The 16,221-nt window shown below is 40.5% G+C and overlaps 2 protein-coding genes across 2 annotated transcripts in view; one reads left to right on the forward strand and one right to left on the reverse strand.

Moving 5' to 3' along the window:
• Positions 1-6,773, reverse strand: part of pde8b (phosphodiesterase 8B) — a 42,778-nt gene extending 36,005 nt beyond the window's left edge. The window contains exons 1-2 of the mRNA XM_026297038.2: positions 6,387-6,773; positions 1,137-1,425 (exon numbers count right to left, since the gene is read on the reverse strand). Coding sequence (XP_026152823.1) covers positions 1,137-1,190 — 54 coding nt within the window. The 5' untranslated portion in view covers positions 1,191-1,425; positions 6,387-6,773. The remainder of the gene's footprint in view (positions 1-1,136; positions 1,426-6,386) is intronic.
• Positions 6,774-7,270: 497 nt separating this feature from the next.
• crhbp (corticotropin releasing hormone binding protein) lies at positions 7,271-11,003 on the forward strand. The gene is made up of 7 exons (XM_026297682.2): positions 7,271-7,432; positions 7,523-7,616; positions 8,028-8,185; positions 8,558-8,768; positions 9,292-9,437; positions 10,115-10,232; positions 10,317-11,003. Exons 1-7 carry the CDS (start codon positions 7,343-7,345, stop codon positions 10,469-10,471), a joined length of 972 nt encoding a protein of 323 aa, XP_026153467.1. The 5' UTR covers positions 7,271-7,342; the 3' UTR covers positions 10,472-11,003.
• Positions 11,004-16,221: the final 5,218 nt, after the last annotated feature.

Here is a 16,221-nt window from a genome sequence, read left to right on the forward strand (position 1 = left end):
TCCAGGTAAAATCCTGCATTCAAAATGCTTCTGCGGTAAAAGTGCAAAAGTATCATCATCTAAATGTGCTTGAAGTAAACAAAGTAAAAGTAGTCATTGTGCAGAACGGCCCATTTCACATGAAGGTATCTGATATTATTGATGGATTATTGTGTTGATCACTTTAATGTTGGAGCTGACATTAACTACCTTATATACTTCAAATTTGAAGTACTTTAAATACTGCTGGGTAACTGATAACTACATTATATACTTCTAATTTGAAGTACTTTAAATACTGCTGGGTAACTGATAACTACATTATATACTTCTAATTTGAAGTACTTTATATACTGCTGGGTAGCTGACGTTAACTACCTTATATACTTCTAATTTGAAGTACTTGATATACTGCTGGGTAGCTGACGTTAACTACCTTATATACTTCTAATTTGAAGTACTTGATATACTGCTGGGTAGCTGACGTTAACTACCTTATATACTTCTAATTTGAAGTACTTGATATACCGCTGGGTAGCTGACGTTAACTACCTTATATACTTCTAATTTGAAGTACTTTATATACCGCCGGGTAGCTGACGTTAACTACCTTATATACTTCTAATTTGAAGTACTTTATATACCGCTGGGTAGCTGACGTTAACTACCTTATATACTTCTAATTTGAAGTACTTTATATACCGCTGGGTAGCTGACGTTAACTACATTATATACTTCTAATTTGAAGTACTTTATACTCTGCTGGGTAAATAGAAATACTCAGTTACAAATACCTATAAATTCTTCCTTAGATAGTAGTAGTAACTGTACATACTGGCACATTATATTTCACATCAGGCTGCAATTAGTTGCAGAAATCACCTAAAATATCCTTTTTCTAAAGGTCTGGTGCTTTGGGGTTTTATGAACTTTGTGAAAAGACAAAAATAAATAAATAAATAAATCAACTTCATTTTCAGCAGCTGAGACACAAAACCTGGTAGAAATGCCACATGCTGGATGAGGCAGAGTTCAGCTCACACTTCACTCCCTTTACTTTAAACCCACGTCGTCAATTTTCTTTGTTTACTTTTATTGTCTATTTCGCTGATTTCCCTGACAGGCCGAAGCAGAAATGTACTTGTTGCAGCTCTTACCTTTCGTGGTCCATTGGCAAATAACGCACTTTCCTCTGTGGACAGTCCACTCATGTCTTTTCTTCAGGGTGAAGTCAAAGTACCGGAGGTGTCTCTGGACAGTGTAAACGCAAAACGCCATGCGGTGCGTGATGATCTGCCGAGGCGTCCCGCAGGTACCGAGCGGCGGACACCCGACTCTGACGGCGGCCTCTGAACTTGTGCGGCTGTGAACTCGGTGTCCGTGCGGCCCTAGTGTCCTCAGGGCGCAGGCACAGCGGGGGGTGCAGGAGCATTCAGATATTTGAACCTGAGAACAAGAATCACAAGTGATGTAAAAAACAAACAAACAAACAAACAAACACCCAGTTAGAATTAAAAAGATCCGGACTGAAACTCTAACCACTACTAATAACTTCAGTATTTTAATCTGTACTTTACAATACTTTAGGATTAGTACCCGCAAAACTTGTGTTTTCAGTTTTTCTAGGTCGTGATATTTGCCCACTTCTTTATTTCCTCTGGATGTAAACACTTTGAAGCCAAAGGGGAATCTATGTTTTTAACTGTTTACTGTTTGACACTGGATCAGCTCCCCCTTGTGGTCACCTTAGGTATGGATGCACAGAAACGGACAACACGCTGTTTACACACAAACACCAAATATCCACCTGGGTGGAAGACGCTGTAAAAAAAATAGCTCGTTAATATAAACCACAGCTACAATTAAAGGTTCGGCTGTTTTCTGCATTCTTTTTCAGATTGGCATTATTTCCTCCACCTAAAGAATGTAATCCCTCCTCCTGACATAGCTGAGGTGGCACAAACTCCACAGGTCTGTGCAAAATTATTTCCTTTTTCTGTTCTTAGGCTGAGGCTGATATGAGGCTTCAGCAGTTAAGTGGGCATCTGTCTTTTTATTCCCTTTTGTTTACACAGACTGCAGTTAATTGCTAAGCTGTGGGTGAGGAGTTTTCTACTAAAAAGGCTGTGAAGTCAGTGGAAAATATCCACTTAAATAGTCTAAAAACAGAGTCATTAGCTGCAGTTGAAGCCTGAACTTCAACACACACTTATGGGCAATAATCATTTTTAATGTGTTTCATTTTTTACATGTATTTATTTTTACAAAAACAAATAATAATGTGTGCTATTTATTTTTCTGATTTGTTTAATTCATTTGAAGATGGGATGTCTTTTCTGTGCAGGCGCCTCAGTTGGCCAGCAGAGGGCAAAACAAGCACAGAAGGTAAAATCTGATCGGGACTTTGGGGCAATTTGTCAGTGGTTTCTTATTTTTCCGTATTCTGATTAGAAATTAGCAGGTGAGGTCCAAATGTGGAAGGAAAGAAACAACAACACAGAAATGAAGATTTTTAGGGATAAGGGGAAAACAGAGGGCAGGAAGATTTTAACATGTTGACGTGGAAATATCAAGACTGAAGTTTTACTTCCAGTGTTACTGGAAGGAGGAAGATTATTTATTTCTTTGATTCATGGCATTTTGAGAAACAAGTCAAAATGTTGTGAATAAGCTGAAATGGACAAATTTCCTTTTATTTTCCCTTAATACTCAGGACAAGTGACAAAAACATGTGAAGTTAAAAATAAAGTGATTCTCACCAGTCAATAATTATATAATAGCTAAATTAATGGGACGAAATTTTCAAAGCACAATAATTTAAACCAAACTTCTGGCTGGTAAATCAAATAGAAAACAATTTAATGAAGTAGTAAACTCAATGCGTTGCCGGTTTATTAGATTGACTATATGAATATGTAAAATTCCTGGAAGCCACATAAAAACCAAAGATGCTGAATGGTTCTCGGAAGAAGCTGGATTTCATTCTCTTCTGCTCAACTTGCAGGATTTTGCAGCTTACCCTGTTATGACATAAGCAGGCCTTTGTTTCCCCAAATCTGAATTATGCATGGCTGAACTGAATCCGCCTCACACACAGAGCCATACTTGTACTTCTATCTTTATGAGGACGGTCATTAAACATAACGTATTCCCTAAACCCTTACCTGAACACTCGACCATCGCAACTAAACGTCTAAGCTCAAGCTCAACCCTAAAACCAAGTGTTAACCCTCAGACAGGGGTCTGAAAAACCGACGACCAGCCAAAATGTCCTCGCTTTGATAGAATTATTCTCAAAATGGTCCTCACAAAGATGAAGAAGCACAAGCACACACACTTCCTAATGTGTGGCAGGTCAGTTGCACAGTTCTGCAGCTGATATTGTTGATATTATTAATGACAAAAACACTGAAGTGTCCCTGTGCTTAGCGTTTTCAAATGAACACGTGGTGAGTTCAGTCGGCAAATGATTATTCTGTAGCAGGGGAAACTCGTGTTTAAACCTGGAAAATAATTTGGTGCTGGTACTAACGCGTGCACACATGATCCAGGCTGAAATGGAACTAGCTTCCTGTTTTGAATCCAATACGTCATGAGGCCGATGTCTTCTGCAGCAAAAAATGCAGAAAGCTCAATGTATCGATTTGTGTTTTTGCTATTTAAGACTCCTTCGGTCAGCTCTGTATAACATGTTGCTGACCTTTAACCTTTAAAGGCTCTAAAGAGAGTGTGTCCCATGAGCAGACTGCTGCCACCTTTAACACATAGTCTGGGACTCAAACTCTATCGACAGGAGACTCTCGACAATTTGTGGCAGTTTATTGTGTCACAAGAAACGCGATTTTCCTCAAATATGGGAACGCACAGGACTTAAACGGTTTCAGACGTTTTGATGAACATGTCACTTGTGCTGAATGTGAGGGCAGTTTATCAGTGTCAGGGGAGCAGACACAAGGATCTCACAGTCAAGTCACAGCATCTCAGTCACAGCGTTTGGCTCACGCCGCTGTCACGCAGCATGGGCTGAATTTATATTGTTGTGTGCTGCCATCTGGGGCTATTTGAAGACGCTTTTCAAAATAAAACAGACGCTTTTCAAAATAAAACAAAGTAACTGATGAAATTTGAACAAATATTTTTACAAAGCCTCAAAACTGTTAGAATTCTTATTTATGGTTTAATTTAAGGTTTTTACAAGAATCAGGGGATAAATAAGGGGTAGATGTGTCAAGATGGAAGATCAGTAAAACATATCTATTTAGTCACTTAAACTAATATTATCTTTTTAATGATGCTAACAGCAGCATCGCTCTGTCTCTTGGGCACAGACGAATATTTCAGCAAGTATTTTGTGAAATTAGCATTAAATTAGTTTGACATTCCATGTTCCCAGAGGATGAATCCTAAAGACTTTGCTTGTCATGACCATCACTTCAGTTTATAATCAAATCTCTGCCAAAAACTAGTGATATTTCCCATGAGCCTCAGGTCTTAGTGGTGCTAGCAAATGTTAACATGCCAAAACAATCTAAAATAGTGGATGTGGTAAACATAATAGCTGCTAAACTTATGTGCTCATGTCTCAGCCTCTGACTGATCTCCGTAGACTAACCCCATAATGATCTCTAACTCTAATTGGTTAAAGGAGCCCACTATTATTGGAAATATTACACCGAGGGACACATAAAAAGGCAAAGATCTGCACTATGATCTGAAGCTTCCAAACTGAGAGATAAGTGGCACTCAAGCAACACCGAGTCATTTTTGTTTAAGAGCTGCAGCTCATGCAGATGCTAAGTCTTCTACCTGCAATGGCACAAACATGTTTGAGAAACTGAATTTGATAAAGTGGACACTAATTTTGCGTCTGCTCCACAAAACGTCCGAAGGGAAGCGTCTGATTTGATGGAGACTAATGAAGCTTCTCCACCAGCACTTAATGGTATCTGCTATTCAGCCAAAGCTCTCAGGGAGAAATGAAAAGCTGCAGAATCTCAAGTGGCATCTCTGCAAATTCACTCAGCAGCCAGATGAAACTCCCTACAGACACTGCTTCAAAGAGGCAGCAAATAGGTTTAGAGACTGTACAAATGGAAAGGTCTTTATGCAAAGTTCAAAACAGCTCGAATTAGTGACCACAATTAAGTGTGGGTGGGATTTAAATGCGTGTTGCTCAAATTACATCCATCATATGATGAAAGTGTTTTGGATTTGTGTCACATAAAGTACGACATGCATGACAAATTATTTCTCTGTATTGAAATAACACCCTATATATATATATAAATATATAAGGAAGAGACTGGAGAAGCTGCAGGAAACGCAAGCAGCTCATACTTTCTTGCACCAAATTCATGTTTTTAAAAAGCTTCTCTGCTTTTCTGTTTGCCTTCTAGGCAGATACAAATATTTGAATGGGTTTTCCAGATTTCCCTGTTTTCTTAGGTTTCAATGCAGATATGCTGGGACACACACCTTATCTTGCAGACACAAACATGTTGTTTTGCACCAACCAACAGCGTGGATTACACCAAGGCCCAATTTCTGCATTTGAATGGACTGACCTTTTCAACAGCCTGAGGCAGCTGCAGACCAACGGGACTGAGCTCAGACACAAGAACTCTGTGTCCTTGTCTCTCAGTAAAGTCTGACAATTTTAACTTTTTAACAAGTACGCCACTCTTACTTCCTCTCATTTGTTTTTCGGTGCCTATAAAAAGCTCATCGTGGCATGTAGTCGAGCCAGATGTGTCAGAGAAAGTGTCAAAATATCTATTTTTGAGAGAAATTAATTTTTATGTCATTTAGTTCATAATCAGCAGCTGATGATGATGTTCACCCTGGTTTCACTGCAGGTTTTCTCAGTTAGGGGTCTGACCACAGGGACTGTTAGGACCTGGGCTCTATTAGGACCATGGGGACTGTTAGGACCTCAACACACAAGGCAGGTGTGAAAGCAGCTCAGGGTGTGAAATGATGGTGCATAAGTCCCATCACTCAGTTTCACTGGCCCTCACACACGGCAGGTACAATCGGACTATGAGATGCAGAAATGTCTTGACTAAATCCAAAATCAGACAGTTTCTAATTTGTCTAAAGTTCGTCAAGTTGGATTTAACCGTGTTCGATGTTTCACACACAGGTTCATGTTTTCTAAATTTAAGGCTTTTGGCTCTAATACAGTATTTCACCATATTGACGTTCCCTAAACCAAAGGCGACATTTGGTGCGTCATTTTCTGATTGATCCGCTTGCTATGATTGACAGTCTGAAATGTTTTCGATCACTTCTGCTTCCTGACACAAGAGGCGCCTAGAACAGATTCACAGGCTGTTTTCTAGTTGTTTTCCAGGTGTTTATCAAGCTCTCTCTGGCCAGGTAGGTGCACAGAGCTCCCGGTTACTCACCTCCTCAGGAGACGCCGCAGACTCGGGTCCCTCGACGAGCGGCTGGATTTAAATCGATAGTTTATCAGGAGCATCGTGATCAGGGAGCACAGGTGTTTTCCAAACGGGACGTCGAATCTCTGCTCCATGGGTCCACTCATCTGTTTCCGCCTGGCGGCCCCTCCGTGCGTAAAGTTATTTACCAGCGAAATGTCCATGCACAGGTAGTGTATGAAAACAGTATGAACCGCACAGTGTGAGCGTCTGTCCGAGGTTGTACAGAAAAGGTGCAGGTTGGACCTGAACATGGACGGCCTCCGTTTGTGTAACAGGAAGTGCATCAGAGCGGAAATACAGTCTTTAACCCTTCTGTGACCTCTGACCCCCTGTTGGCTGGACTTATTTGATTAATAAAATTTGTAACAAAAAAAACAACAACAACAAACAGCCAAAACACACAAACTGCGCGTCTGTCCTAAAGATCCATTTAGCAGGTGTTGTGAAGTTTTGGATCATGATCTTCATCAGCAGAAGTTTGACCCTCGTCACAGAAATGTTTGGACTATAATTATCTTTATTTACCCCTAATTAGATATTTACATATTTTATAAACTGTATTTAAACCACATAGTGACCAGCGACACAGTTTCCATTATGGATCAGGTGATTAATGAATAGATAGCAGTGTGGGCGCTGCAGAAACCTGAGACAGTCTGAAGAGGGTGAGTCCAGTTTATCTGCTGTTTGAGCTCCTTTTGGCACCAGCTGCCCATTTCTCTCCCTCCGTCTCTCAACGAGCGTGTCCATCCTTGCTCTCGTCACAACCACGCAATTGGATGGGGAGGCGAGGACGGGGGGATCACGGTGTGTGACAGCGACCATGTCATATGGTGGATCCCGATTTGTTCCTATAAAAAGCGGCGCTGGTCGCAGAGCAGCTCAGACCTTCTCCGCTCAGGTGCGCCACGCAGCCATAGATGCGCGTAATGGAGCGCACTTTCCGAGAGCAGCTCTTCTTTCTTGTGTTGTGTCTGTCTGTCCTGAAGGGAGACTCCCGGTACATCGAGGTGAGTCAATACTTTAACATACTTTTTAAATGTGTCCTCTTCCTCAAACATCACAGTCAAACTCTGAACACATATGGGCTTTTTTTACAGAACAACGAGATCTCAAAAGATGAATTATATTCATTTTTCAACTCGGAACTCAAGAGAGAAACACCTGAGGAATTAATGTATCGCCGACCTTTGCGTAAGTCACATGAAATCTATATAAACAGCCGGTCTGTATCTTCCAAAAAGGATAAATGTCAGGGTGAGCAGCGTCCAAAATATGTGTGTAAGGGGGAGATAAAAAAAAAAAGACAGATTTGCATTTATTTATATCACAAAATAAAAACTTAGTGTTTACCTTAAACTTCATGTTTCTTAGTTTTGGTTGTTTTCAATTTCAATTAGTTTTATTGACAATATATATAGAATTTATTCATATATGCTGAGCACAAAAGGGAAACAGAATAAAATAAAATAAATAAGTAAGGGAAAATAAAAGTGCTTTAACCAAAATCAAATTTCATCCTGCTATTTCTAGTTTTTGCTCATGACATTGACACTTGTCTGGTGGTAAAATGCATTGATCTGTGAGTGTGTGTCTGTTTCCCAGGCTGTTTGGACATGGTGGCAATGGAGGGTCAGTTCACGTTCACAGCAGAGCGTCCTCAGCTCAGCTGTGCTGCTTTCTTCATGGCAGAGCCCAATGAGCTGATCAGTGTGGATTATGACAACGTGGACATCGACTGCAGAGGAGGGGACTTCATCACGGTAAGCAAAGCTAAAATATGAACTTTAAATGCTAATTGTGCTTAATGAAATCGGTTTTAATTGGAACGTCATAAACTCCTGTTGCATGGAAGCAAATCCCCAGGTCAGTGTCTTTAATAATGTCTGGGGATGAAATGTGGCTTTGTTTTTGTGCTGCAGCCTGTGCATGCCACCACACTCTGGTGCTTCATTACCACAATGCAATTGTACATAATCTTGCTTGTTCTGGTGACCTGAGGCTGCACACTGATGCTCTCTACATGCTAATGATGGTTTACATATCTCCTCATATGATCCACTATAAATTTCAGTTAGAGGAAACTAACCTGCAGAAATCCAGTTTGACTGAATGTGTTCATGTGTCCCACGAAGGTGTTTGACGGCTGGGTGATGAAAGGAGAGAAGTTCCCCAGCACCCAGGATCACCCACTGCCTCTGTTCGAGCGTTACGTGGATTACTGTGACTCTGGCTCACTGAGGAGAACCGTGCGCTCCTCTCAGAACGTGGCCATGGTCTTCTTCCGCATTCATAGTGCCGGCAGCAGCTTCACCCTGACGGTCAGAAAACACATCAACCCTTTCCGTAAGTAGACAGTAAACAGTAAAATCCCTTCAAATCCAACATCTCTGGACTCGTGTGTGTGTGTGTGTGTGTGTGTAAAGGGTGATCAGATTCATGCACTGATTAATGTGTGAGTCTGTGGTGATGATACAAGCCTGGCAGGGTGCTTTAGTCACCAAGTGCACCAACAGGGGACAGTTTGCCACCAATGTGTTTCTGGATCTGGACGTTATCACACTGCAAATCCTGCCCTGCAGTAAAATGCAAAAAAAAAAAAATGTAAGGGCCAAGTCGAAGTATTAAACCTGTGCAATGATTTTCCCACATATCACAGATTTACATCGCTTTAGTTACACAAACCAATAGCCCTTCTCTAACACAGGAGGTGCATGATTAAAGTAACTTTTACCATGTGTTTGTACATATTCAGTAATTTGTGCATGTGTCTGGTGAGTATTGTGCGTGTGTTTCTGTCTACATTACCTTTATACGTGACGAAATCCTTGTAACATCCATCCTTCCACCATTTCTCGTCTCCCTGCAGCATGTAATGTTATCTCCCAGTCACCAGAGGGGACTTACACAATGGTGATCCCGCAGCAGCACAGGAACTGCAGCTTCTCCATCATATATCCAGTGGAGATCGACATCTCAGAGTTTAGTCTGGGACACTACAACAACTTCCCCAAGGTGAACATGTGCAAAAATACTTCTTTCTGTATAATATCTTGTTTAACATTATCGTACAAAATTGAATTTTGCTCAGTGAGATTAAAACATTGAAAAACAACATTTGAAAAACTCAACACCTCACTTTCCATACACACTTTTCACTTTCTGTTTAAAGAGCATTGAAAAGTCATTGCCTCACCACTGTCAGCTGGCTGGTTATTAGTGAAAAGGCTGTAAAAAGCCACAGCAGACAGACACAGTCAGATACCAGCTGGAGAACATAGTGGAGCATTTAGCTGCTAAAGAGCCACAGATTTCCCTCAGGAGGTGGTGGAGACCAAACCCAGAGCTAAAAGAGAGTGACCGTTGCTCTTACGTTCATCAGAGGGACATCTTCATCTAAAAATGAAAATAAAGACGAATCAATTTAAAACCTCCTTGTCACTAGATACAAAAAAAACCCCTGCATCTGTAGCTGTACTCTGTGAGATACTCTGGTTCCATAACTCTGCATGACCTTTTCTTTTAGGTCGAAATTAAAATTTCACTGACAAGATTTTCATTTTTTAAATCACCTTTTATTTTCTTTGTGCTCACCAGTATTTTTACAGCTGACCGTATTGCTATGATAAAGTTAATCCTGCTCTTTGAGAGTATTGACCACGTGTTAAAAAGCTATTTGTTGATTTCCATAGAGGTCCATGCCTGGATGTGCAGAATCAGGAGATTTTGTGCAGCTGCTGGGAGGAAATGGCATCGACACATCGAAGCTGCTGCCAATCACAGACCTCTGCATCTCCTTCACCGGACCCAGTGAGTGCATGCTCATCTCCTGCCTTCCTTTACAAACATACCGGCTGGACTAAGACTTAATGTTTTCTGTCCTTCCACCTGCAGCCCACATGAAGATTGGCTGTGACAACACAGTGGTGAGGATGGTGTCCAGCGGGCGGTTTGTCAGCCGAGTGTCTTTCAGCTACCGGCTACTGGACAGCCAGGAACTACAGACAATCAAAGTCAACAATGTGGAAGATTTCTGTTTCAATAACTGATCCCATCAGGATCATAATGTGACAAATGCATCATTTGGCTGCAAGCATTAAAACAAATATTTTATTAAAAGCAACAGCTCCACCCAATCAATTCCAAAATGTCTGATATCAAAAGATATGATCATAAAAATGTAGGAAAAATAAGAATTCACAGTGATATTATGCTACTCAACTCTTCAATTCACTGGATATTCCTTTATTTCTGTTGTTTTATTCTCGTTTGAGTCTTTCTGGTTGTTGCTAAATAAAGTGCAATGAGATGTCCGTGCTTTTGTTTTTACTTTGTGTATTAGTCCAGATAATTCTGTTATTATGTTTGGGTTCACGGTCAGCATTCTTGAAAGGGAATGGTGCTAAAATGAATGTTACCTTGTTTGTTTTGCTGAATGACACGTGATGCTACAGATGGCAAAGAGGATGAGAGGAAAAGAGATAATAAAAGTTCAGTATAATAAATACATATCTATTGTCATGATGCAGTTAGATTTGTATCCAACCTTTTTGTAATAAAACTATACTGCATGACAAAGCACCCAACTGTTGTTTTGCTGTTATTGCAGTGGTTTCAGAATGTGCTTCCTCTTTTAATTTGTGCCACAGTATGAAACAAGCAAAAACAAATAATCTCAAGACTTTCCACAGGAATATTGGTACTCCACAGCCCTCACTGCAACAAACACAGAATGTATATCTAAATATAAAAACACAATTACCCTAAGCTGTGCCCAGGTATCATTCTGTGCTATGTTAGATTTTCATCTATGTTTGTGGTCTGCTCTGTTTATCAGAAAACTGCCTGCACATTTATCTCTAACTGGATGTCGTACATAAAGATATAATTAATTTTCTTGCTCATTGTATCAAACAAAATAAAGCCCTGAAACAGATCCTGTCTGTTCTGTGCACTGCTCCATTAAATTACTTTCAATCCATTAGTTTCAGTGGAGGGACACATATGGGAGGTATTTATTGCTCCACCTTCCCAGACAGCACTGGTTCTGTTCAGTAGTGAACTAAAGTAGTGGGGCAAACTTTAAAGTCACATTTTGTAGTAATTTAAAAACATGTGACTGACGATGTCACTGTCTTCATAGCTGCTGCTGTTTGTGTTTGTCTGGGACATGTTATTGGCCAAAATGCATGTCTGCATTTCTAATATTGGAAACCAAAGCAGGCAGCTGAAATATGGATGAAATGTAGTCTGGTAGAGTGGATAAATATCCAAAAAACAACAGGCAAAAACTGGTAAGAGCAAGTGGAAAGTCAGGCAGTTTCAGGGACACCTGGTGGCTGGATGGTGAATGACAGTTCATGGTTTTATACCTGCAGCATTTTCAAACGTATGGACCCTGATCCTCAATATTCAGGTTTACATCCATCATATATGCCCGCTTATTCCTAACCAGGGTCCCAGGGATCAGCTGGAGCCTATCCCAGCTCTCTTTGGGTGAAAGGCAGGGGTCCACCCTGGACAGGTCACCAGTCCATCACAGGGCCACATAGAGACAAACAACCTCACACACTCACACTCACTCCTATGGGCAATTTAGAGTCACCAATCAACCTGACATACATGTTTTTGGACTGTGGGAGGAAACCAGAGGACCTGGAGAAAACCCACACAAGCACAGGGAGAACATGCAACCTCCACACAGAAAGGCCCCTGATGGGTTTCACACCAGGAACCTTCTTGATGTGAGGCAACAGTGAAAACCATTCAACCACCAATTCACAGTTACAATAATATAATAATAAACATTTAGTAATTAGTACATCCTAGACCAATTCAGCTCTGCTGCTTGTACAAAGCAGGTACTGTAGGTTGAACCAGGCTCCATGACGCCTTTAAGATTATCAGGGGAGCACATGTCACTTCTTCGCCCCGTCAAATATGAGATATCATCACTTTCTTTGACTCTTGCTTTGAAAAATAACTGCCCCTCATTGTCACCACAGAGCAAACAGCAGGCGATATCTGTGACTGATGTTTTGATTGATGGCTTGGTGCAAATCAATGGGTTGGCCAGTGATTAACAGCCTGCAGGTGTAGCATCGACCACACACACCTGCAGTCACAGACGACTGTGTGTGTGTGTGTGTGTGTGTGTGTGTGTGATGGCCTACAGTGTCTTTAGCAGGAGTGTGTGTTTATGTGTGTGTCAGTTAGGCCGTCTCTTAATACGTCACGACTTCACCAACTTTTCTGTGGCTCAGAAGGGAAACAGATTTAAAAATACGCTTTGGGTTTTACAAAAAGCAAATTAATTTCCTGATGCACCTGAGTCCTGAAGTTTTTACAAATGTTACTTGACCCAGAATGAATCGTGCATGTGACTGGGACTACTTTCAGTTGTGGATGAACACACATTTGGTTGGCTAATGAGCATACCTGGTCGCCCACCTGTAATATACGTCTTTATTTATATAATACTTCATAAATGTTAAGACTATTTAGCTCCTGGCATTTCTATTTATTATTCCACGTTATATTTCTATCACATGCTGATATTTGATAGGTGTTGTGCTGTGCCTATCTCAGGCAGATTTCTGTTTATCCCCTCTGTGCTCAGTGAGGAGAATAATGAACAGGCCTAGTGTCACACTGAATCCATGAAATGAATACACAGGTTATTTCCTATGGACTAATATATGTCTTATAGATTAGATATCGATAAAGGCCCAGCCCCAAACTGTGTTGCAGAGGCATCTCATTCTTTTCTGCCATGAAATAGTTGGAGCTTATGTGAAGAGTGTTTTGGCTGACAGGCTGATTATGATGATGACGGTTTGATTGAACTCCTCTGTGGATTGAGGAAATCAAGCGTGACATTTGAATCTGGCCTTTCTGAAAGGGAAAATGATCAATAATTTGTCAATCACTCTGCAGGGGCTTAAAGTGGATACAGACACTCAATATTTTGAGTGCAGTTGTCTCAAAACATTATCATTTTAAGCAGTAATAATGTTCCTTTAATGATATACTGCATTGTATGTGCGGATCAAAATTTGGAGTAACTTTGACAATCCTTCTCGTCCAGTACTTTGGTTTATGACCAAATAACCTGTTAAACTACTGACTTCCACTTCAGCCTCAGTCGTATTTCTATTAGTAGTAATTAGCAAATGTTAGCATGGTAACGTGCTAAACTAGCATGGTAAACATGTTAAACAATGTGGGCATGATAACATCATCATCAGTGTTAGCGTTTAGCTAAAAGCACCCCTGTGTCCAAGTACAACGTCACAGAGCCGCTAACTTGGTGCTATATGCCACATTTTGTCATGTTCGCAAAACAAGGCAGCAAATAAGATGACCCAAGTGCAGACACATGGTGTGGTGGTTTTAATAAACTAGTAAACAGGAACTTACAGGGAGGAAGGGAGTGAGGTAGGCAGATGGACGGGTCCAGGGACTAAAACAAAAACAAAAACAAAACAGGCAAGTTGGCAAGGCAAAACAAGAGAACATGTAAAACTCAAAGCAAACATGAAAATGTGATGAGCAAAGAGAAACAGGTGGCTGGTATTGCTGGGGAACTAATGAGGAGAGGAAATACGTGTGTAAGTAGGAGGAGCAGGTCTGGCAACAGGTAATGGGTAACAGGTGTGCATGGTAGAGTCAGGTGATTGGGAACAGGGGGAAAGTCAGGGATCATCTGTAGAGCTTTAAGACTAGTTCAAGACAATTACATGCATATGAACCAGCATGAGGGTCTGTATTTATTAATATTGTATATTTTCTGAGACTCTCATATTAACTGAATTCTTATAAACAACTTAATCCACTTGGATTCATTTACGACAAATGCACTTATTCATTCTCAGTGAAAAGTCTTTTCATTTCACTAAACTGTATCTGTATCTACGCTGCACAAGACGTTGATGAATTTGTGAATCTGATCATGTACATCAGTAAACGGACTACGAGCATCACAAATGTGAGCACTCTGCGACTCACAGGAGACATTACAAGTCACGCATGGCCATCTAAACAGTTTTGTTCCAGTGTGGGAGACAGATTACCCAACAGGGGCTGAACAATGGTATTTGTGACTGGTGTGTCCTCATCCCCCCCCCCCCCCCAGGGAATGACCACACGGTTTTCCAGGGTAAACCGAGCCCCTGTGGAAAATCTGTTTTCTCATGTACTGTGTTCAGTTCACTCAGCATCTGTTGGTAAATTAAAAACAAATTAAATTCTGCACACTTTATTTAGGCTACTTTACTTAATAACATGTAAGTGCGCATCATTGTGTTGCTTTGCAGCCATAATTAAATGTTACCCTTCTTTGTAAACCATAATGAAGCACAATTAAACACTGTTTGTTACGAAGGAACGGTTCCTCTGCTTTATGTAGTTACTGTTTCATTTTGCTCAGCGTGTCCATCCAAATCCTGCCAACACAGTGCAAATGTCCTCTGAATCGCTCCATCATTACCCCTCTGAGGTTCATTAGTGAAGTCCAGGATGCCTTAACCTGCCTGGCTAACAAAACCATCCCCTCACCCTGAATCCACAGCTTTTTTTAAGAGCTGCGTCCGGCCCTTCTAAAGACAAATAACCAACTAAAGTGTTTATGTGTTTTATTACATCCATGTAACTGAAACTAGAAAATCCAAAGAGGGAACTGATTTCAGCATCATTTCCCCACCGATGTCTCCATTTATTTACTTATCCATGCTTCTGACAGTCTTGTATGACAATTGATATGTTTATGCTATTAAGGTAAAGAAGATATCTGATTTATCTCGTCTGTCTTTATATTTCTTTTCTTTTATGTTGCGTTGTTTTTATCAGTGAAGTCAAAATGTGAAATAGCAGTGAGATCTGTGGACTGTAATCCACATCAGTGCAGAAAGATGCTCACACAAACACGTTCAGAGCCAACTCTTACAGCTATTATTCTTCCACAAGGTCCATGTCACGTTCAGTTTCTGCTCAGTTTTCCTCACCATCCGCTGAGATTGCATGGAAGCTAAGAAACACACAGGTCACTGCTAATGAGCAGTTACAACACAAACGGTGACGCACAAAGTGACGAAACCGGTTGAACGGACAGCATGTGGGAGATCAGAGCTGGAGGCAGATTCTAGACATTCATCACAGGTAGTCGCTACATTTGACATGAGGAGAAGCTGTCCTGGAGACCTTAAATGCACCACACTGAATTTACAGATATTTTAACCTTCTTTCCCCTTTTATCTTTCTAATTCATCACATCACGAGGAGACTTAGCACTAAATTCCAAATAAAATAGCAGCCAAATTATTATATGTTAGTTCTGACATTGCCATAAAATCAGCTTAACACTATGTTTTTGTCATATAACATTTTGTCAAATAGTTTTTGCTTTAGATTCAAATTTAGAAATAAAAAAAGCATTGTCTCTTCATGTCTGCTGGCTGGAGACATAAAAGCTGCATGTGCACTTCAGGTGCAAGCATGTTTGTCTTAAGTGCTTCTTAATTGCCAGTAATTCTGGCCTCCATTACCAGAAGTTGATGATTAAACCGATGAGGGAAACTATCAGAAATGGTCACGACTGGTGACTCAAACTTTACGACGTGTAGGAAAAGCATTCTCTGCTGAAAGCCAGTTCCTGAGCATGATGTTCGCAGGAAATAAAGAGACAATTTCATGAGCATTTTGAAGGGTGTGTGTGGAAGTGGAAAGCAATCATAAGAGTGAGAATATAAATATCCACATTTAAAAATTATCAAATGACACTTATGATTGATTACAACCTTTT

Source organism: Mastacembelus armatus, chromosome 12, assembly GCF_900324485.2.
Source record: "Mastacembelus armatus chromosome 12, fMasArm1.2, whole genome shotgun sequence".
Lineage (NCBI taxonomy): Eukaryota > Metazoa > Chordata > Actinopteri > Synbranchiformes > Mastacembelidae > Mastacembelus > Mastacembelus armatus.